This window comes from Phocoena sinus, chromosome 12 (genome assembly GCF_008692025.1).
Source record: "Phocoena sinus isolate mPhoSin1 chromosome 12, mPhoSin1.pri, whole genome shotgun sequence".
Taxonomy (NCBI): Eukaryota; Metazoa; Chordata; class Mammalia; order Artiodactyla; family Phocoenidae; genus Phocoena; species Phocoena sinus.
Genome location: NC_045774.1, coordinates 45,866,711 through 45,890,877, shown reverse-complemented (window position 1 = coordinate 45,890,877; position 24,167 = coordinate 45,866,711). Strand labels below are relative to the sequence as shown.

Below are 24,167 nucleotides of genomic sequence, written 5' to 3'. Positions count from 1 at the left end.
TGCCAGTGAAGATGTTGGGATGTTTGTTTGTTGGGATGTTTAGACCAGAATCTGCCAAGGGAACAGCTTGCTGCCTGACAGGGCCAGCTGTTGGCCACGTGACCTGTGTATTTGCATGGGGCTCTGTGTTTAGAAGGGCTGAATGCTTGGTTTAAGGCTCTGCTGTCACTGCCTTGAAATTCTTAATAATTTCTGAACAAGGAGCCCATTTCCATTTTGTAGTGGGTCCCACAAATTATGTGTACAGTCCTGGTGCCAGACCCTCCAGCCTTCAGAGAATGGATTACTTGTGTTATAGGCTGTAGGCCTTCACAGTGGTGCCTCCTTTTTCCAGATGCTTGGCTTTAAGAGAGGTGCTGTCTTAACCCCATCACGTAGGAGCACAGTCCTTCATATCTTCTTACAGCACTGGGATTCCACTCCCCTTCATTTCTCCCTCTAAGTTCTGTGGTCTTCCCTGAGGCCCATCTCTTCCTTGGGTACCCAACCCTGGGAATGGTGTTGGCTTTCAGAAGCATGGTAGCTATCCACAAAGCCTTACAGTCCTAAGTACAATATCCCTAAAAGAGCATGGGCCACGCAAGGATAATGTGGTCACACACACACACACACACACTCCAGCAGAGGGGATCCCCTACCATAGATCTGTGGGGGAAATCCTCTGACCCCCACCTCTCTGCTCCCTTTAAAGTAAAAACAGGAAGCTCAAACTTTGTTACTCACCTGCTCTGTGACTTTGGGTAAATCATTTACCCTCCCTGGTCTTCTGATTTTTCCTCCCAAGAAACAAAGGGTTTGGAAGGGATGAGTTTAACAATCCCTCCTGGGTCTAAACTTCTCTTACACTAAGGAATTCCATCAGATTAGCACTAAATGAGTGTTCTTATAAGGAGAGATTAATGTGTAAGGAAGTAAAGACAATTGCAGTGGGGGCGGAAATTAGTGCCTGAGGTGAATCTCAATTGTTAAGTGCTTATAAGCCCCCAGTTGTAAGTAGCCTGGAACTCTTTCAAGATGGCTGCCTCACATTCCACTGCCTATCACTGTGAAAAGCAATTCTCTCATTCAAAGCCAAGAAATTTCTTTGAAAAGACACCGACACTTAAGAAAGAGTCTACTGATGAGCTTTCAATCTGCCCGGACGTCAGGGAGCCCATAGGAATCTCATTCTGAAAAAGCTAACCAAGGGCAGCAGAGGAAAAGTGTCGCAAAGAATTCACTTTTCTTCTATTATAATGATCACATAAGACAGCTGTAAGGAGAAAGAAACAAATGAAGAGTGTATAAGAACAAGGGCATGGGAAGTGGTGCTCTGCATGTGTCAGGTCAAATGTGAAGAGACGGGTGTAGATTAAGAGGAAAATGGACACCACTTGTTAGCAGATTAAGCAGAAAATGTATCTGTCAGGATGCTCATAATTGCTCTATCAAATGGCTAAGGAAGCTATTGAGTTCTTTGTTTCTTCAGTTAACCATGAAGGGTCAATGTTAGACACGAAAAGAAAAAAGTTGGTAAATTATATAGAACTGTGGAGTTTATTACTGCTCCGTGCTGAGGGCTTATCCTGGGAGTTACTGCAGGAGCAGCTTTGAGCAAATTCCAAATTTTCAAATGGGTTCTCCATTTCTTTCCTCCATTCAGCTTCTGATATCGTGCATACATAATTTCTCACAGCTACCATTATTGCATTAGCTTGAGTAGTCCTCTGGCTCTCTGCAGGATACTCATTTTGCATTTGTAATTACTAAACTTAAAAGGAATCAGTTAATTCTGTTTCTGTTTCAGGGTCTCATTTACTAGAATGAGGTCTTAAGAGATAGGAACTGAATTTTATTTTGGCATGAAATCCCAATTAGTCTTAATCTCCGTATCTCATTGGTATATGTAACTAATGTTTGTAGAAGAAGGGTATGTATTTTCCCTCCTAAAGTTTCTTTTCACTTCATTAAATAGTTACTGGAGTTTAGTAAATTTTTCCTGCTGATAAGTTTGGAAGCAGAATCTCTCCTTCTCTAATCTTGTGTTTCTAGAAAAGTGTGAATTGGAGAGGTGACAATTATACAGGTAATTAAGTTAAAATACGTGGTCCAAACAGATCATTCCAGTAATTTAGCCTCATGCAGTTAAAGAGCTCAAGTTAACTGGATAAGCTCTTCCCTCTGCCTTGTATAGCTGGTAAATTTTATAGTAATATCAGTTCTATTTGTCATACTCAGTAACAGTTGAGTATATTTATTTTAAAATCAAGTATAGTATTGGGCTTCCCTCGTGGCGCAGTGGTTGAGAGTCCGCCTGCCTATGCAGGGGACACGGGTTCGTGCCCGGGTCCAGGAAGATCCCACATGCCGCGGAGTGGCTGGGCCCGTGAGCCATGGCTGCTGAGCCTGCGTGTCCAGAGCCTGTGCTCCGCAACGGGAGAGGCCCGCATACCGCAAAAATAAACTACCAGATAAAAAGTCAACTTTTAAATCTAATTTCTTGTCTCACAAATTTTGTTTTTGGTGAGGATCAAATAAATGATGTATATAAAAAAATATCTTAATGCCACAAATAGATTAAAAGTATGGTGGTACTTTTGTGGGGCCTTTAGGGACTTCCCACCCCCTCACTTGTTCCCGTAAACCAACCTCTTGCGCCACTCCTTCTCCCTATCGAAACCAATTCTTCTCCCTATCGAAACCAATTCTTGGAGTTTTTCAGTTGACAGGGACTTTCCAGCCAGCGGGTAATTTTCCAGTTGCCCGTAACAGGTATACGCCCTAACTGCCACAATGGACAAACAACTGTAACGGCCAGAAGGTGGGGCAAAAGTTCCTAAGCCAATGAATTCAAAAGTCACCACATTTACCCAATCATTGTGAGAATATACCCGCCCTATGAGTAAATAAACCTATAAAAAGTATGTGATTCCGCTTTTAGGGGTTCCCCATCGGCCTCCTGCGTGAGGTTCAGGGAACCCCGGTGCATCGGCTCCTAATAAACCTCTTGCGTGTTGCAACGGCTCTCGACTCTTGGCGGTTCTTGGGCGAGTTGGAATCCCACGTAGACCGTTTGGGTCTAACATCTGGGGGCTCGTCCGGGATCCACACTCGCCCCGTGCCACAAGAATATCGGGAGTCGGAGGTATCAGGTAGGCTTGAGCCTAATTGTCTGTTTGTTTGTCGTTTGTTTGTTGCTAGCCGCCATTAGGAAAAAGCCGTGTGTGAACCGGCTTGCTGTGAAATCTGTATTGGACTCCTGGCTAGGCAGACGTGCCGATAGCTGGTGTCCACGGGCCCCAGGGGACGCCCTGGTGGTCCATCTGGAAGGAGAAACAAATTTTGTCTCCCCTTCATCTGGTTCTGGCAGGTTATATAAGCTGCCATCTGAATTTGAGTTGGTTTCAGTTTTAAGTTCGCGGCGGCAATATCAATGTGTGTCTTTTGAAATTTTATTGTTTTTCTGTACTATTATCTTTCTTTTGACGGACGACAATGGGACAAACTATGACGACTCCTCTTTCTCTTACCCTAAGCCACTGGACCGAAGTTAGGGCTAGGGCCCACAACCTTTCGGTAGAAGTAAGGAAAGGAAAATGGCAAACGCTGTGTACCTCTGAGTGGCCTACATTTCAGACAGGGTGGCCACCCGAGGGATCTTTTTTGTTAGATAAGGTTGGGCTAGTCAAGTCTAGGGTCTTTAATACAGGACCCCACGGACACCCAGACCAGATACCATATATCCTGGTCTGGGAAGATCTAGTTCTCTCCCCGCCTCCGTGGGTCCGGCCCTTTGTTTCCTCAACAGGCACGTCTGCATGCGCTCCAGCACAATCGGAGATATTGGCCCTGAAGAAAACCCCAGACACGGAAAAGTCATCTGCTGCCCCGGACCCGCCAAAGGCGATATATCCTGACCTGCAGTCTGATTTGCTTCTTCTAGATCCCCCACCTCCTTATCCTCCGGCCCTAAATCCCATGCCGCCCCTAGGACCCCCAGCTTCACAACCCTCCGCACCAGTAGGGCCACCTGTTATGGTGGAAGGGGGGGGTCCCTCGGCGGGCACCAGAAGCTGGAGGGCTGTTTCCCCGGATTCTACTGCTTTACCCCTTAGAGAATATGGCCCCCCCGATAACCACGGGAATAGGCCCCTTCAATACTGGCCCTTTTCCTCTGCAGATCTTTATAACTGGAAGATGCATAACCCTACTTTCTCTGAAAACCCACAGGCTCTTACTGCTTTAATAGAGTCTCTTGTCTTCTCCCACCAACCCACCTGGGATGATTGTCAACAGCTCCTCCAGACTCTCCTCACAACTGAGGAGAGACAACAAGTTCTCCTGGAAGCTAGAAAGAATGTGTTAGGCGCCAATGGACAACCTACCCAGTTGCCTAACGAGATTGATGCCGGTTTTCCACTCGTCAGGCCGAATTGGGACTTTAATACCCCGGAAGGTAAGGAGCACCTGAAAATGTATCGCCAGGCTCTGGTGGTGGGTCTCCATGGAGCGGCCAGGCGCCCCACGAATTTGGCTAAGGTAAGAGAGGTAACTCAGGGGCCCCAGGAATCGCCAACCGTGTTCCTAGAACGCTTAATGGAGGCTTTTAGACGATTCACTCCTTATGATCCAACCTCTGAGGAACATAAGGCCACCATAGCAATGGCCTTTATTGACCAGGCGGCCCCTGATATTAGAAAGAAGTTACAAAGGCTGGATGGCCTACAAGGTTTCTCCCTTCAGGACTTAGTAAAAGAGGCAGATAAGGTATATAATAAGAGGGAGACAGAAGAAGAAAGGGAAGAAAGAAAGCAGAAGGAACAAGAGGCTCGTGAGGTAAGACGAGATAAGAGGCAAGAAAGACATTTGAGTAAGATACTGGCCACTGTAGTCAGAGGAGGAAACATTAGAGACAGAAATAGACAGGAAGGGCGAACAACGGATAGAAGGCGGCCATTAGACAAGGACCAATGTGCCTACTGTAAAGAAAAAGGTCATTGGGCAAGAGAATGCCCTAAAAAAAGGAACGGAGGAAGGCCAACCAGAGATAAAATTTTAACATTGGAAGAGGAAGATTAGGGAAGTCAGGGCTCGGACCCTCTCCCCGAGCCCAGGGTAACTCTTAAAGTGGAGGGGGAACCCGTCCAGTTCTTGGTGGACACCGGAGCCCAGCACTCAGTCCTCCTCCATTCAAAGGGCCCCCTTTCAACTAAAAGGTCATGGGTCCAGGGGGCCACTGGAAATAAGCAGTGCTCATGGACCACCCGAAGGACAGTAGATCTTGGGGTGGGACGAGTAACCCACTCATTCTTGGTCATACCTGAGTGCCCATACCCTCTGCTAGGTAGAGACTTACTCTCTAAGGTGGGGGCCAAGGGAGATTACTCCAAATTTTGACCATGAAACTGGAAGATGAACACAGGATATATGAAACACCCTCGCCTCCACAAGTTGACATGCAGGATTGGATGACTAGGTTTCCACAGGCTTGGGCAGAAACTGCCGGTATGGGAATGGCAAAATATCGGCCCCCCATGGTGGTAGAACTTAAAACAACCGCCACCCCAGTGACGGTCCGCCAATACCCCATGAGTAAAGAAGCCCGAGATGGCATCCGTCCTCAAATACAAAGGTTGCTGGAATTAGGGATCCTGGTAAGGTGCCAATCTGCATGGAATACCCCTCTTTTGCCAGTTAAAAAGCCAGGAACTAATAATTACCGACCGGTACAAGACCTACGAGAGGTAAATAAGCGGGTAATGGACCTCCACCCCACGGCACCCAACCCCTACAATCTCTTAAGTACTCTTCCACCTCAGCACACTTGGTACACTGTTTTGGATCTTAAAGATGCTTTCTTCTGCCTGAGACTCTCCTCTCTCAGTCAGCCCTACTTTGCCTTCGAGTGGAAGGATCCAGCCTCTGGGATGTCAGGCCAGCTGACTTGGACTCGCCTGCCACAAGGATTCAAGAACTCCCCCACCATTTTTGACGAGGCTCTCCACCAGGATTTGGCATCTTATAGAGAATCCAATCCCCAGGTAACTCTACTTCAATATGTCGATGATATTCTTTTAGCTGCTGAAACCCAAGAGGACTGCATCAAGGGAACTGAGAGGCTGTTAACAGAACTGGGAACATTGGGATATCGGGCTTCAGCAAAGAAAGCACAAATATGTCAACGACAGGTTAGTTACCTGGGGTACTTGTTAAAAGGAAGACAGAGATGGCTTTCGGAAAGCAGGAAAGACACCGTTGCCCGGATACCGGCCCCCAAGAGTCCCAAACAAGTTAGGGAATTTTGGGGGACGGCCGGATTTTGTAGGCTATGGATTCCGGGGTTTGCTGAATTAGCAGCCTCTTTATATCCCCTGACCAAAAATGGCATCCCTTTTGATTGGGGTGATAAAGAACAACGGGCTTTTGACCGAATCAAACGAGCCCTACTATCAGCCCCGGCTCTGGGGCTACCAGATGTTACTAAGCCTTTTCATCTGTACGTGGCCGAGAATAAAGGCATCGCAAAGGGAGTACTAACTCAGAAACTGGGCCCCTGGAATCGCCCGGTTGCGTACCTATCAAAGAAATTGGATCCTGTGGCAGCAGGATGGCCCGCCTGTTTAAAAATAATCGCCGCGGTGGCCGCTTTGGTCAAAGATGCTGACAAACTGACTTTGGGACAGAACCTAACGATAACAGCCCCCCATGCATTAGAAAGTGTAATTCGCCAGCCACCCGACAGATGGCTAACAAATGCCAGGATGACTCATTACCAAGCCCTGCTGTTAAACTCAGATCGTATTAAGTTTACCTCAGCCACAGGACTCAACCCGGCCACCTTGCTACCCGACCCCGACTTGGAAAGCACTACCGTCATCCATGATTGTCAGGAAGTACTGGCTGCAGCACACGGTAACAGACCAGACTTGATGGATCAGCCCCTCCCCAACGCCGACGTTAGAAGCAGTTTCCTAGAGGAAGGTAAGCGTCGGGCGGGAGCAGCCGTGGTAGACGGGAAAGAGGTCATTTGGGCAGCCGCATTACCGCAAGGGACATCGGCCCAACGGTCTGAACTAATCGCCATGACTAGAGCATTGGAACTAGCAGAAAACAAAAAGGTAAACATCTACACGGACAGTAGGTACGCATTTGCTACCGCCCATGTCCATGGGGCCATTTACCAACAAAGAGGGTTGCTCACCTCGGCGGGCAAAGAAATTAAAAACAAAGAAGAAATAGTGGCACTGCTAGCTGCCCTCATGCTCCCCACTAAAGTCAGCATCATTCATTGCCCCGGACACCAGAAGGACAATACCCCCGTGACAAGAGGCAACAACATGGCAGATAGGGTGGCACGAGAAGTGGCTCTACGGGAAATCATACCAGAACTATCAGATGAGAGTCCTGGGAAACCAAATGATAGGGGAACAATTACCCCAGCCATAACTAAAGGAACATTATCTCCTCAACAAGCAAAATCCATGCTACAACAGATTCACAGATGGACGCACTTGGGAACCAAAAAGATGGTGTCCCTACTACACAAGACAGGTTATGATACCCCTGGACTAACTAAGTTAGCTGAACAGATTGCCCGGGAGTGCATTCCATGTCAACAGGTAAACTCCCATAAAGGAAAACTTGAGGTCGGAAAAAGGCTCAGAGGAGACCGCCCAGGAGCCTATTGGGAGGTCGACTTCACTGAAATACGCCCTGGAAGGTACGGTAACAGGTATCTTCTAGTTTTTATAGATACCTTCTCAGGATGGGTAGAAGCTTTCCCGACGAAGAAGGAGACAGCTACTGTGGTGGCCAAAAAGATCTTAGAAGAAATTTTCCCCCGGTTCGGGGCACCAAAGGTAATAGGATCAGATAATGGTCCCGCCTTCGTCGCCCAGGTAAGTCAGGGTGTGGCCAAATACCTGGGGACTGATTGGAAATTACATTGTGCCTATAGACCCCAGAGTTCAGGACAGGTAGAGAGAATGAATAGAACTCTAAAAGAGACCCTAACTAAATTGTCCATAGAGACTGGCGGTACAGATTGGACGGTGCTCCTTCCCTTAGCCCTTTTCCGGGCTAGAAATACCCCCTCCCGCTATTATCTTACTCCATTTGAAATACTATATGGGGCCCCACCTCCTCTTCTTACGCTAAGGGAGAAAATAAGTCCTGACTGCCAGAATAACACTGACTTATATGCTAGGCTGTTGGGACTCCAGTTGGTCCAAAAGGAGGTGTGGTCCCAGCTGGCAGAGGCTTACCGACCAGGAACACCAGCAGAGTCTCATCCCTTCCAAGTCGGAGATTCCGTGTACGTCCGTCGGCACCGAACCCAGACTCTAGAGCCTCGGTGGAAAGGACCATACATCGTCCTGCTCACCACCCCCACGGCTATAAAGGTAGACGGCATCGCTGCGTGGATCCACGCTTCACACGTGAAGGCCGCGGCAGCATCTGCATCATCGGAATGGCGAGCCCAAAAGACCAGCAACCCGCTCAAGCTCAAGCTTCTGCGATCATCAGACTTATAACTTTAACTTTGTTACCCCTACTGACTGTGAGTAATTTTAGTCCTCACCTGCCCCAGCGTTTAACCTGGCAGGTAATTTCCCAAACTGGAGATGTAATATGGTCTGTTAGCCATACTGCTGCTCCTTGGACCTGGTGGCCAGACCTTTCCCCCGATGTCTGTAAATTAGCCATAGGAGCTCCCAATTGGGACACAGCACACTCCTATGATCATCAAAATGCCCCATCCATACCCGGTCGGGCCGGCCAATACGGCTGCCAAAACTCGGGTACACGACAGAAACTTAGCAACCCTACCTTTTATGTATGCCCGGGATTTCATCGCCATAGGTCCCTAAATTATCAATGTGGGGGAAAGGAACATTTTTATTGTAAAAGCTGGGGGTGTGAAACCACAGGAGACACCTATTGGAAGCCCACCTCTGGCTGGGACTTTATTAAGGTGACAGCCAATTATACACACCCAACCAACCCCTTAACTTATAGGCCTGAATGTACTAAATGGTGCCATCCCCTTAAGATCTTTTAGTGAACCAGGAAAAAAGGATAAAAACTGGATAAATGGCCATTCATGGGGAATCAGGTTTTATAAAGAAGGATATAATGATGGATTACTGATGACCATCAAACTAAAAATTGAAACCCCTACTCCATTTCCTATAGGCCCCAACCCTGAGATAGGGCACTCTTTGCTACCTTTGGCCCCTCCCACAGCGTTACCAGAGATAAGAAACCAAACTTCTGAGCCAAAAGGAATGACAATCAAGCTCAAGACCCCCCGGGACCGAATGCTCTCATTGGTCCAGGCGGCTTTTGAGGTTTTAAATGCCACAAACCCGGAGGCTACCAAATCATGTTGGCTTTGCTATGCTGCTCCTCCCCCTTATTATGATGCTATAGGATATAATTCTAATTATAGTAATGTTAACACTCCAGATCAATTTCGATGGAAACAAGAAGGAAATAGTAAATTGACCCTGGCCTCAGTATTAGGAAACGGTACATGTGTAGGAACGCCCCCCTCGTCCCACCGACATCTTTGTGCCAATTTAAGCCTCCCACAGGGCTCAGGGTATCTCCTCCCTCCTCCGGATGGATGGTGGGCATGTAACACAGGATTGACCCCCTACATTTCTTTAGAGGTTCTTAAAGCTTCAACTGATTTTTGTGTATTAGTTCAGCTGGTCCCCAGACTTATTTACCATTCAGATTCATCCTTTCTAGATGAATATGAGGGCAGAGGAAGGTCTAAGAGAGAACCCATAACACTCACCCTGGCTGTACTCCAAGGACTAGGAATGGCAGCCGGGGTAGGAACGGGTACAACAGCCCTCATCCAACAACCCCACTATTATGATGCCTTAAGACAAGCTGTAGATGTTGACCTCCGGGCATTAGAAAGTTCCATAACTCAGTTAGAAGAATCTCTCACCTCGCTTTCAGAAGTAGTAATGCAAAACAGAAGGGGACTAGATTTGCTATTTCTCAAAGAAGGTGGACTATGTGCTGCACTAAAAAAAGAATGCTGTTTTTATATTGATCATTCTGGGGCTATCACCAAAACTATGAACAAACTCAGGGAACGCCTGGACAAAAGACAACAGGAAAGAGAGAATCAAAAAGGGTGGTTCCAATCATGGTTTGATAAATCTCCCTGGCTTACTACTTTAGTTTCCACCTTGTTAGGGCCCCTCATTATTTTATTGTTGCTTTTAACTTTTGGACCATGCATTCTGAATCGCCTGATAGCCTTTATTAGAGAACGCATTAGTACGGTACAAGTTTTAATGCTAAGGCAACAATACCAAAACTCGCAAAAAAAAACCTGAAATTCCATGATTGAAATTAGTTACAAAAAAAAAAAGGGGGGGAATGTGGGGCCTTTAGGGACTTTCCACCCCCTCACTTGTTCCCGTAAACCAACCTCTTGCGCCACTCCTTCTCCCTATCGAAACCAATTCTTGGAGTTTTTCAGTTGACGGGGAATTTCCAGCCAGCGGGTAATTTTCCAGTTGCTCATAACAGGTATACGCCCTAACCGCCATAATGAACAAACAACTGTAATGGCCAGAAGGTGGGGCAAAAGTTCCTAAGCCAATGAATTCAAAAGTCACCACATTTACCCAATCATTGTGAGAATATACCCGCCCTATGAGTAAATAAACCTATAAAAAGTATGTGATTCCGCTTTTAGGGGTTCCCCATCGGCCTCCTGCGTGAGGTTCAGGGAACCCCGGTGCATCGGCTCCTAATAAACCTCTTGCGTGTTGCAACGGCTCTCGACTCTTGGCGGTTCTTGGGCGAGTTGGAATCCCTCGTAGACCGTTTGGGTCTAACACCATGTTCAAATCTCAAAGTTGGACTGAGAAAATTCAACACATTTAACATAAAATTTAAGTGAATTTGTATCAGAACAACCTAAAAACTTTAGAGAAAGATTTCCTATTATCTACTTAATCATCATAAAACGTTTTCATAAAGCTACTATCTATTTGTGTAGCACTTTGCAGTTTTTAAAGCTCTCGCTTAAACATTGTTTCATTGGAGTTTAACAGCAAAGATATGAGAGATAATAACTATTTTATTCTCTATTCTCTAAATGAGGAAGCCAATGTCTGGTCCAGGTACAGTCCTAGGTCCGCTTAGCTAATGACTGGCAGAGTTCAAAATAGAATCTAGCTGTATTGACCGTCAGTATTTGTGGGAAAATTCATCCTCTTTCTATGAAGATTTGGCATTAATTTTAGTACCAGGACTAGATACTCATTCATCAGTGCAAATCTAATCCTTGGGTGCTGTACGTTTTGAAAGAGTGCTAAAGTGATTTTTGTCAAAGTATAGCGCTTGGAAGAAAAGAAAGCAGTATAAAGTAATTAACAAGTGTTAATATCCTTTCTGTCTCTCTCTGGTTGGATCATCAGTTCTTCCCAGAAAAACATCCTGATTGGATGACAATACTTTCATCAAGGGTAGAAAAAGAGGACAGAAACCAGTTAATTCAATAATTCCTGAGAATAATAATCATTATGCCAATTACAAATTTAGCACATTAACTCCAATCACTTTCTCCCAGCTACTATGTACATTTCAGGTCAGGATATTCATTCTAGTGTGATTCCTCAGCACCTCCTAGGTTAGGCATTATTTTTGTTATTACTGTTTTACAAAACATTGCTTATTTAGATTTATCTGCATTTATCAATATCATCCAAAATTCCATTATCTGAGGCCGTTGAGGTTTTTTGTTTTACTCATAGTGTCTTATTTCCTTGTTTGTTCCATGATTCTTCATTCTGGGTTGTTCATTTTCTAAGGAACTTTATTTAACCCAGGAAGCCTGTTTTGTTTTTGTTTTAAAATAAAATCAGTTTAATAAATCAATTAAAAATATATGCAGTACATGTGCAACTGTCAGACACCTAAGTTTGCTCCATTATTAGGAATAATGCAACACATATCCTTGTATGTCTTCTACTACAAACAGCCACTATCTGATTCAAACATAAACTGAGTAGTAAATGATCATGTCGTAAAAAGCATGACTTTTTTAAAATTGGAGTATAGTTGATTTACAATGCTGTGTTAGTTTCTGCTGTACAGCAAAGTGAATCAGTTATACGTGTACATATATCCACTCTTTTTTAGATTTCCTTCCCATTTAGCAGGAAGCCTGGGTTTAAGTTGAGTCTTTCAAAGGAGTTATATATTTGCTTCTGCCAGTTGCCTGAGGGCATGATCCTCTGGGATAATGCTTGAGGTTTTTTGGACCACACCTGTAGCATGAATTAGAACACCAAACTCAAGGGAGGAACTATTTGTGATTATGAATCCTCAGGGAATTTTGTCTTCTCACTCTGTGCCAAAATTGATTTCCTTGTGGAATATTAGGGTTTATTTCTAATTCATTCTTACAATAACAGTATAGTCTTCTAGAATACTATTTTTATGAGTGTCTCTTATTAGATTCCTTGCACTGACCAGCTCCCGTGCTTTTTCTCAAAGCTAAGCCCACATAACCATCAAAGTGCAAGCTAAAGGATTCTAGGGTCTGGCAGAAATACTCGGAGTAATATTCTCTTGGGAACTTACTAATCATTCCTCATTTTATTTCATTTTTGGGCTCCACTGATTCCCTCCTTTCAAGTAGCCTCATAGATATAGTTATATACTTATAGAGATGGACATATAGTTTAGTTCCTTCACCATACATTTTAGTTATTTCAATAGTGAGTGCGATACAGGGTACTTATTTGACCACACTGCCAGAAATGAAAGTCTCTTTTATTTTATTCCTTTCCCCTTAGGCTCATATAAATTTCTTGCCCATCTGTTTAATCAGTCACTCAGCAAGGACGAAATTTGTCCTTTTATAGACAAAGACATTTTGTGTCTTTGTTTCATCTTGTATAGTGGCTTATTTCAATTTACAAGGAAAAAATGAAATGGTTCCATTTGAAATGTATTCTGACACGATATAGTAAGGGCACAGTAGGTGGGGAAGAATTCTTCATTTCCTCCATGACCTTTGCCCCTGGTGTTCCTCCTGTGATTATGTTATGTTACAGAGCAAAATGATTTTGCAGATTGTAATTAAGGTTGCTAAACAGTTGACCTAAAAATAAGGAGATCACCCAGGTGGGCCTAATCTGATCAGAGGAGCTCTTTAAAAGCAGGGAGTTTTCTCCAGCTGGTAGCAAAAGGGATGGTTAGAGAGATTCCAAGCAAGAGAGGATCTGATGTGCTGTTGAGAGCTTAAGGTACACGGACTTGGAGAGCAACTTCTGGGAAGTGAGAGCAACCTCTGGCCAGCAACCAGAAAGAACACAGGGACCTCATTCCTACAACCACAAGGAACTAGATTCTGTCAACCACGAATGAACTTGGAAGTAGATCCTTCCCCAGACTCTCGAGATAAGAGCCCAGTCAAACTGATGGCTTGATTTCAGCCTTGTGAGATTCTCCAGAGAGAACCCTGTTGAGCCCACCTGGACTTCTGACCTACAGAACTGTGAGTTAATAAATCGGTATTAAGTTGGGATGCTCGCAAGTCATTTGTTACGCAGCATTATAAAACCAATACAGACATATTTCCCCATCATCTGTAGCTTAAAGAAAACAAAAAAGCAGGAGTGATTTCTTTCTTCTCTTAGAATACTGAGTACCAAACAGGGAAGGCTTGCCTTCAAGAGACACATGTACCCCTGACAATGCCAGCTCTATGCTCAAACTTTGAACAGAGAGGATGATGCAATTGAGTTTGCTATTGGCAAGAAAAGGTCAATTTAGTGAAATGTCAGATACTTTTCAGTGAAAAGGCAGATCATTATATCCGACACTAAGTCAGTACTCCGAGTTATAATGTACAAACTACTGTCTTCATATTACTCTCTCGGAAGCCGACCCCTCTGCATGTTTTTCTCAAGCTAAAGCCATGTTCCCCAACGCCCACCTCTGGAAGTGGGCTTCTTTCCCTGATGATGCTCCAGGCCTCTGCAGCAAAGTGGAACACTGTTCATTTAACTAGCTCTTGACATTCCCTCACCCCGATTTCTCCTTAATCACCTTTCCAGCTTCCTTTCATATGATATGTCCATACAGACCCTAAATTTGGCAAATATTTAGTTTCCAAATATTTAGTTTCCAAAATATGCCAGATATTTTGCTAATTTCCTTCATGCCTTTCCTTCTACTCATGATGTCCTTTCTTTATGTCCACTTGTAAAAACTGTCCTTATTCTTCAATATTCAGCTCTGAGCTCACTTCCCCCAAGAACCTTTTCTAGATTCTTCCAGGCAGAATTGTATATTCCCTCTTCTGTGTTTCCAAAGTGTTCAAAATCAGGTTTTGCTCTCTGTTGTGTAAATGCCTGCTTTGCCCATGATGTTGTTAAGTTACATTAAAAACAATTGTTCATATCAATACATTTATAAACATTTATATACATATATATATATATATATATATATATATATATATATATATATATATTTATAAACTCCCCAAAGCCTGGCACAGTTCATTAGTAGATGTCTGTGGAACTGAGGTTCCAATCTAGTGAGATAAGCAAGATAATCAGGTGATGCAATAAACTGTTCTCCTTTTCCTTTAACTATGTGAATTGGCATATTGCTCTTTACTTTCTCCTTCAATTGGATTGTGCAGACTTGGCATTTCTCCCAAACTTCTATAATACATGAGTCAACCATCACAGTCCATCCTCAATTATTTCAAAGCCAGGTTATTTCCACAACATCGTCTCCCTGTCTTGTGTCCATAATATCCTTCCTGTGACCATAATATCCTCACAATCTGATACATGTCTACATACTAAAACATCATTCAGCTGTCTAAAAATTGTTTTTACTGAACCACTCTCTACCTCAAAACCCAGCAATGTCTGTCCATAGCCTAGAGTTGCTTTGTCCAATACTGTAGTCACTGGTCCCTAGCCATTAGCACACTGCTGCAAGTGTTAAATACCCACAGATTTTAAAGACATAGTATGAAAAAAATGTAAAATATTTCATTAAAATGTTTTGTATTGATTATATTGACTATATGTTGAAATGAAATGATACATTGCCTACACTGGGTAAAAGAAAATATATCACTAAAATTAATTCACTTGTTTCTTTTTACCTTTTTAAATGAGGCCACTTAAGTCTTAAAATTATGTATACGGCTTGCATTATACGCTATAGACAGTGCTAGCCAAAGGCATAAAGTCCTAGCACCTGCATTTGGCATCGTGATTCACACTTGACCTCAATCTCCTTTAACAGCCTCATCTTTCATGTCTCACACATGAAATGTCCATATGGTCAGTACTTTTTCAGATACCCTGTTCTTAGTCTTTTCCTCTGCCCATACTATTTCTTGTATGACCTTCTCTTCTTCCACTTTGCTTCACAATCCTATCCCTTCTTCCAGGCTCATTTTAGCACAACTACCTACAAGAAATCTTTTCTGATCTCATCAAGTGAACGGATTTTTTTTTTTCTAAAGAAAGGATTCTGACATGTAATTATTTGTGAGTATCTTTTGTCTCCTCTATTACAAAGTACTTAGAGGGTAAGGACTGTTTAATAATATCTGCACATGCCACCACAAATAGCGAAGTGACTCCCCTCAAAGACTCTCAAGGTGTGATGCATAAATGAATGGAGGAATGCTATTTAGGAAATAAGTTATAGACGTGCGTATGTGTATACATTACAGACATTGTAATGTCTCTATATACATATTCATAAATATTATTTTATAGTTTAATGAATAGGAAACATCAGCATGAAGACTCCCTGAGTCTTTGGAGGAGAATATAGGGTGAAAATCTGCAGAGAGGAAAAAAAAGACATTAGAACTGAAAGGGACTGGAGAGAGCATTATGCCCATTTCTCCCTTCTTACAGATGCAGAAGTTCTAGATGGAGAATTTGAGTGATCCCTGCTAGGGATGTGCGAAGTATACGGCTGTATCTTTTGTGCTCAGTACAGGACCTGACACTTAGAGGTCAATAAACATTGGTCCAATGAATGAACGGATGAATAACAATGCAATGCACACCTAGGGAACCGAAACTAGAGGACATATCTCCTGATTCGCAGAGTAGTAAGATTTTCACTCTGCCATGTAGAAAGGGGAAGGAAAGTTGGGAAGCAATGTTTAAAATATTCTTATCAGCCAACTTTGGCGTTATTCATTCAACAGTTTTTCTGGCAATGGCATCTAGGCATATGTGGTTATACAAGAGTAAATTACACTTCCCCTCCTGTTCAGGTGACCCCCTCCACGTTGGTTAGGGTTTATTTATCTTGCTGCCCTTTATCTGGGCAGAAGAGTATGTGCTTTCGGTAACTTTCAAAATAGCAGTGATGGATTTCATTGATTCCCCCATTCTTTCTTGTTCTGGTCCCTTCTGTACACTTATCTGTTGCTTGATATCTTACAGAGCGTTTCTCCCACATATATTACACTATAAAATCCTCAAAGCAAAGTTACTAGGTATTATGAGCACCTCCACTTAGAAATGTGATACTCAGGGAAGTGAGCTAAGACTGGGCAAACATCATACAGCTAAGAAGGGTCAGAGCTGGATGTATCTTCTGTATTATTTCCAAATAACTATACTTGCTTCCTCCATTATTTCCCATTATCACTGTGAATAAGAGTACACATTCATTATAGCTGGGGCAAGAGGTATTATCTGTGGCCAGTGGACAGAAGAGAGCCATCGGTCAACCTCATGGGGCAGAGCTGAGCTCAGAGGCCAGGAGGTCTCTGGAGAAGGAGAAAAGCAGCCTGATGAACAAAGCCTCCAACTATGAGAAGGAGCTGCAGCTGCTTCGGCAGGAGAACCGGAAAAACATGCTGCTGTCTGTGGCCACCTCCCTCCTTCTGACCCTCATCTACGCCTACTGGACCCTGTGAGCCTGAGATTTCTCCAGTCAGCACAGGCTTCCCCTCAGCACCGTGGTCACGGCCAAGCAGGCCCTTGAAGCCTCAAGAGGACCAAGGTACAAGGGCCATCTCTCCCTGACCCAAACATCGGAGCAGGGCTTCCTGTCAGCTCAGCTCCTCTCGCCTCCCATTGCTGCTGTGGGGCTTGAGTCTCCAGATGGACTTCGTGCTGGCTTAGCCCAAGGGAAAGGCAATAAACACTACCCTGGCTGGAAAAAAAAATCACCAGCCAATTTCTTATTTTTCAGAATATTCTCTTCAAAACACAATTTTTGGGGTTTAGTATGTGTGGAAAGAAAATAGCTTTTCTGTTTTCAATAGTCTTATCCAATATAACAACAACTAGAACCATTGCTAAATGGCTCCCCAAAACTTCATATGGGGTGTACCCTTGCTCCATTTCTGAAACTCCAGTGATGAAGAGACAGTAATTGACATTTTCTTGGGAACTCTGTACAGGTGGATTCCCCCCACCCGCTGCTAAAAATTAGGGGACTTATGAAAGCTTGAAGATTTTGAAATGAGGTTTAGGCTTAATGATTTTTTTTTTAAGAAGTTGAAAAGAATGCAGGGTATGATATTAAATAGGACAGATAAGTAGAACAAAATTCATAAATCTTAGTTGAGGTAGTTTACACAGGAGATCTATTCATCTCACACATTTTCCATCTGTATAAGGCAATTTGCTTATTATTTAGATGGGACTGACACAATCTGACAACCTGGTTTATTAGCATACTTTGTAACTAATTGTATGTAAAATGCCAGCAGTATTTTTCCCACCTCTTATTTTAGCAAGGGGAATTTTTCTGAAGCTGTAAATGAATGTCCTCAAAGTTCTCTCCCTCCCCTCTTTTCTTCCTCTCTGCTCTTATCTTGAACCTACTAATGAAAACAAAATTTAGAACATCAAATATTACTGGAAAGCCTGTTGGCCACGCATATCATTGTGGGTATGCCACCCTCTGAGCTTTAGGAAGCTTGAGTAAATGTCTACCATCCCATTATGTTACCGCCCTGCTCCTCCCATCGCCCTCGCTTCCTTGGGTGTGATGGGTAGACTGAAAAAAGTGCCAATGAAATAAAAGGAAGCAGTTCCAAAATACGTGGACTTGCACTATGAAATCCTTGTATTAAAAAGTAGTGTTTCTTAACAGAAAGAACCTATTAAATGAACAAGAAGAAAATCATAATGAAGTCATCTTGCTAATTAACTTGGATGGAACTAACACTGCTGCAGCTAAAACTCACAACAAAACTGCCTTCTTAGTGGAATTTTGTTGAATCATAATCTCCTGTTTCTTCGGTATCCACATGTCTAGCTATTTCAAGAATGTTTATATCAAACTTTCATTGTAAGTGCTAATACTGAATTAATTAGGAGAAATAAGTGACAAATACTTTCCGTGTGTGTGTGTGTGTGTGTGTGTGTGTGTGTGTGTGTGTGTGTGTGAAGTATCACTTTCATTTCAGGGGGCCTAATTATAACACTACTTTCTATTTTAGTCTTTACTTATTCTTCAGCTCTTCCGGGATTGGGTAGTTTTTAACAATGAAACAAACAGTGCTCCAGTGTCTAATTAAGATTTTCTTGTAGGATTCATAAATGTCTCATTTATTTCTTGTAGACATTAATAAATGTCTCTTTAGCCCCCCTGAACTAGAGATGTTACTCTTCACCTTGGCCTTCTAATCTGGAGACAAGTTTGTGGATCAAGTATTGAAGGGTATTGAGCAAAGAGTTTGATTAAAGCCACTGAGTCTTCAGATGCTAGTCCCATATTATTGATTCAAATGCACTTCTCTATATAAATGCTTAGATGTGTCTTTTCAAATGTACAAAGCAATGGTCTGGAATGACCATCAGAGGAAACCATCATCTTGGCCTTCCCTGGCAAAGAAAGTAGAAAGCATCTTTGCATTCTGCCTGAATTACCTCTGTTTCTGTAACAGATTTTTTTTTTTCATGCTGAGGAAGAAGCAATGAGACCAGAGCATAGCCACCAGAGAGAACTCAGTTTTCTCGTAAAGACTTGCAAGAGGTTATGCCATGCACGTTAGGGGCAACGTTCTCTGAGAGGAGTGGGCTCAGTTTCACAATGACATGGCAGATGGTAAAACCATTCAGTTCCAAACTCTTGCTCAGTTAAAAACACCCTAGACTTTTCTCTTTGTTTTTCAAAATGACATGATTTGGTAGGCCAAAAAAAAAAACCAAAATCAGTGATGAAGAAATTAAAAGCCGGAGTCATCTCTTAGATCCTCAATCACACCTTTATAAAATGAAAGAGCTGGCCAGATAATCTCTTAGGTCCTTCCAGTTTTAAGATTCACATGCTTTTACTTGAGTGGTATCATCCATGCCTCGCTCCAGGAAGCCAAGCTGTTATTTGTTTTTGCAACCCCATGCCTCCCAGCCAGTGGGTGCTCAAGAAATATTTGTTGAAGGAATGAATGAAGTGGGGCCGTGAAATGCATTGTAATAGCAAAAGTGCCAGCTGAGTTTGTGATGAGCTCAGCATTGGGAAGACTTTCCCCAGGTTGTTCATAACATCATTGGAGAAATTAGCTTACATAACTGAAACTTTGCAAACCCACAGCACAACAAAGAATGAGGCAGACTCTACAGATCACAAGAGCTTAGAGAAGGTCATGCAGCTCTCAGGGACGACTGGGTAGCCATTTTGGTTTTGGCAGATGGAAAAATAAAAATAATGATAAAAATCAGTAAGTATGTGTATGCTTGCTAAATGTCAGGCATTTCATATATATGTAATCATATTCAATCCTTATAACACCATGAGCTCGATATGATTATCCACATTTTACAGATAAGTGAACTGAGGCTTGGGGAAGGTCAATAAGTGGTCCAAAGTCACACAGCCAACAAATAGTGGAAGAGGAATTTGAAACCAAGACTGACTGGCTTTAAAGACCATGATCCTCCATATGCACCTAGCTGCCCAGATTAAAAGTATACTATGTCATGGGAAAACTGGGGTCTCAGGCAGAGTACTCCCTCTTATCAAGCTGTTCTCTCATCAGGCAGGTGAATATGCACCTGTCTGCTCTTTTTGATCACCTGCTCATCCCTATAATGCCTGAGAAGATCCTCACACATGACCTCTCTTGCCCTCTGGGATTTTGTTTTCTTGGATGCTTTCTGTCTGCCCATCTCTGCTTATCTCAACCCTTGATACTTACATTTGTCCAGGCTAAGCAACCTAGCTTGGCTCTAGGGATTGGTTTTGACTTCTAGGATGTGATGACCTTAGTGCTCACTATACCCACCTTCTTCCAACCTTCTGTCTCCGCCTTCTCTACTACCTTCTGAGTCCTGTTATAGATTTACTTTGTCGTTCTCCTCTTCTGTCATACACATAGAATCTGGCTTTCCCCTCATTCTTTACCTGGGTTCTCCATCCTCCAGTATCTATTCATTGTGACTTAGGGCATTTGTGATGATGACAGGGGCGTGGACAACCCAAGTACAATATGAGCAGAGATAAGGAAACAGACACAAGCTCGCCATGTGTAGGAACCAGGAGGGAATTATTGGAGAGAGAAAAGATGGCTTGTACTAAAGCATGGAAGTGAGATTGAATGGAATATATATGAGACGACAGATCTTGTAAAAAGCCAGACGTGGGTGTGTACAGATGGTAGCATAGGAAACGGAACAGCAGCACAAATGATTGAAAAAATAAACGTTTGTTAAAAGCTGTTTATGTAGAAGAAAAATTCAATCTTGAATAGGACTGACAGAGTGGGGAGGAAATATTAGAATAAGGACACCAGGTAGGGGGCTGATGCTGATTTATCCAGACACGAGGCACTGACAGCTTGCCCTAGAGTACACGTTGTGTGAATGGAGGAAAAGGGGTAAGTAGAGCAGGTATTTTGAAGAAAAGGCCGTTAGGACTTGGAAGAAAGACTGGATATAATATATGACATTTTAGGTTGTCTCCAGTTCTCAAAAATTCTTGTTTTTTGGGGGGTGGTAGTGTTCAAGAACAGGTGCCCAAGGAAAGGATTTAAAGTCAGTTCCAATATTTCACTAAATATTCATGTCAAATCAAACCTCATAGTGGACAGTGTTGCAACCAGCAACAACCCAATGTTTTTATAATCTCATTTAGTATGAAGTATTCTTAGATATTGCTCTTTTGTAATTTTGAAATGATGAACTGAGATTTCTCAAATAAAAATTTGTTTCTGAAGAACAAATTTTTATTTAAAATGTATATTGTAACCTTTCTTGAATGGATGTTGAAGATCAGAAAGAATTGAGCTTTTCCTCTCTCTCTATGGTAGATATTTTCAGGATAAATATTCTAATAATTCTAAGTTAGTGTAATAATGGTCCAAGTTATGGTATATAATGGAATTTCCTTGAGTTGACAGTTGGAAGTAAAGATACCCAGAAGTTTCACATTTTAAAACCTTATTAAAAGGCTCACATGATGGACAGTTGGGGTATCACCCATGATCCCTGGGACCTGATGTTCATGCCTTTGGATAAGCCCCTCCCCTTGAGCATGGGTAAGACCTATGACTTGCTTCTAACCCCTAGAATATGGCAGAGGTGATGGGGTATCACTCCTGTGGTTTTGTTACATTATGTAAGACTCTGTCTTGCTAGCGGGCTTTGCTGGCTTTGAAGAAGGAAGCTGCTATGGACTCTCTGCTGAGAGAAAGTAAATGCAATCCACAGCTGCACAAGCAAGGAAACACATCCTTCCCTAGTTGAGCCTCCAGATGAGAACCAAGCTCTGGCTGACACCTTGGTTGCAGCCTTATGGGGCCGTGAGGGGAAGAAACCAGCTAAGCTATGCCCAGGCTCCTGACCCAAAGGAGTGATGAGATCATACATGTGTGCTGTTCGAAGCTGCTAAAGTTTGCAGGAGTTTGTTACACAGCCTAGAAAACTAGTTCACTTTGCTCCTTCTCTCTTACTGGCTCTACAAACCAGTGATTAGTGCTTCCATCTTCCCAGTTACCATACCAGAGGCCTAGGAGTCATTTTGGGCTTCCCCCAACCCTTATGCCCAACATCTAATCATTCTGTACGTTCCGTGAGTTTGTCTCTTCCATGCTTTACATAGTCCAAAGTAGTGAAATTTGACTACACAACCCATGTCTTTCTTCAACGCTGAAGGCTATGAGATGCTCATGTGAGCTCACTTTCAGAGAGAGGTAGGGAGGCAGTAGTATGGCCAAGGACAAGGGGTAAATAAACAAAAAGACAAAATTGATGGGGTGCTGAGCTGAGGCAGGGTGTGCCAGGGCCTTTGCTCTGACCTTGGTTAATTCCACTGTCACCCAGGGTATCAGTGGCTCAGAAATGACCTCACTTACTACAGAGGCACTTTTACAACCTGCTCTACCAGCTCTCATCCTTTCCTGCCTGGACCAAATCTTCACTCTGACTTGTATCTTACTCCCTCTCAAATTTATCCTCTACTTTGTTCCCAGACTCACTCTCTAAAACATGAATCTTACTATCTCACGACATTTGTCACTGGTGTTCAGCGTAAATTCAAACTCCTTGGCATAGCCGCCAAAGCCTTCCATAGCTGAGTTGGCCCTGCTACATCTCTGGATATGTCTCCTATGCTCCCACCACTCACTCCGTGTTTCAATGATATTGACAGTTTACCATATGGTTTCCAAGGCAAAGTCATGCTATTTTCATCTCTACATGCCTGCTGAAGTTGTTCTCACTGTGAAGAATGCTCTCCCCCATCGTTTCTTTGACTTCACCTCAACCTTTAAGATTCGGTGGAAGTGTTAAAACCCACAGGAAGCCTTTGCTCACCTATTAAGGAGGATCATTCCAGGCCAGAATAGAGTAGAGGCTTTGTGGGGATCTGGTTGGAAAAGCATCAGAACTACTGCTAATTACTCACTTGATCCAAGGGGACATCATACTTCAGCCCATCATCAAATCTTCACCATAATTAAAAGTAAGTTCTAAAAGTTTTATATAGTTGGCCCAATGATAATGCAGTCTACGTATCATTGCGTACATCTTCCTTTGGCTAGATGGAAGTATAATAAAGATACGCCTCTGTACTACAATAATATTAAAACTAACCTCTATTTGGGTAGATGTGTGTTTTTACAATTTAATACAGAAATTTTGTTTCCCATGAAAATGCTTCTTTATAGTCAATCTCCAAATGGTTTCTGAGATGACTGGAAAGGTCACAAGATGAGAAAGAATGAAAAGAGATTGTAGCAATTGGGCATTTGAATAACTGGAGATGAGAATTATTATGAATATATTTTTGATTCCAGAAACATACTCAACATTTGTGGGACATGAAAGAAAGTCTACTTGTGTTTAAAAACTGGGGAAAAAGTCAGCAAAATATGTGTAAGTATCAAAACTGGTCCAAGTAATTAGTAAAAAGAAAAACAAAACAAAACTAACTTTATTCTTTAGTTTGGAAATTTATTAGAAATACAGGTGCCACTAGGGGGCTCCCTAATATTCCAAAATTGTTGGGAGACCTGAATATCATAGAAGGGGTAATAGAATAATGAATAAAAGTGCTCTGTAATTTAAAGTATATTCCTTAGCAACATTAACATTTGCATGTTTGTATAAAGGCTGAAAATGCAACTTTATTATTTTAAGGTTTGCTAGAATTAAAAATGTATTTATGGTAAATAATTTAGAAAGGCAAATGTAAATATGCACCTGACCAGAGAAATGCATAATATGCTTCGCTGAACTCAATTTCTTTGGTGTAGTAAAAGGGGAAAAAGGCACTTCGTGTAGTTTCCTGATTACTTTTCTTGCTGAGTAACACAAAGTGAAAATATTAAAATGTTTTTATCACCTGAATTATTCTATCATACTAGTAGATCGTTATTTACTGACATGAAATAAATATCCCTCTGTAGAACATATAGATATATATGGAATTGGATATTAGATTGTTTAACTCTATGCAACAGAATATGCAGAATAAAAATTTTAAGTTGTGAATTCTAATATATTACCAGTTAGAGAAATCTATGAAAGGCTTGGTCCTGTGTAGATATACTTGAGAAAAGGTATCTTTTATTATAAGGATATATTTGATTTATTGTTCTCAGGCGTATAAAATGCCAAACTCATTTAAAAAAATTTTCCTCAGTAACATTAAATTATATTTATGACACAAAGCATTATTACTAGGAAAGGAAA

At 42.5% G+C, this 24,167-nt stretch overlaps 2 protein-coding genes across 2 annotated transcripts in view; one reads left to right on the top strand and one right to left on the bottom strand.

The window, feature by feature from the left end:
• Positions 1-24,167, bottom strand: part of HS3ST5 (heparan sulfate-glucosamine 3-sulfotransferase 5) — a 286,208-nt gene that overhangs the window by 18,382 nt on the left and 243,659 nt on the right. The window lies entirely within an intron of this gene.
• Positions 15,965-16,939, top strand: LOC116763296 (coiled-coil domain-containing protein 167-like). The gene is made up of 2 exons (XM_032650865.1): positions 15,965-15,973; positions 16,697-16,939. Exons 1-2 carry the CDS (start codon positions 15,965-15,967, stop codon positions 16,937-16,939), a joined length of 252 nt encoding a protein of 83 aa, XP_032506756.1.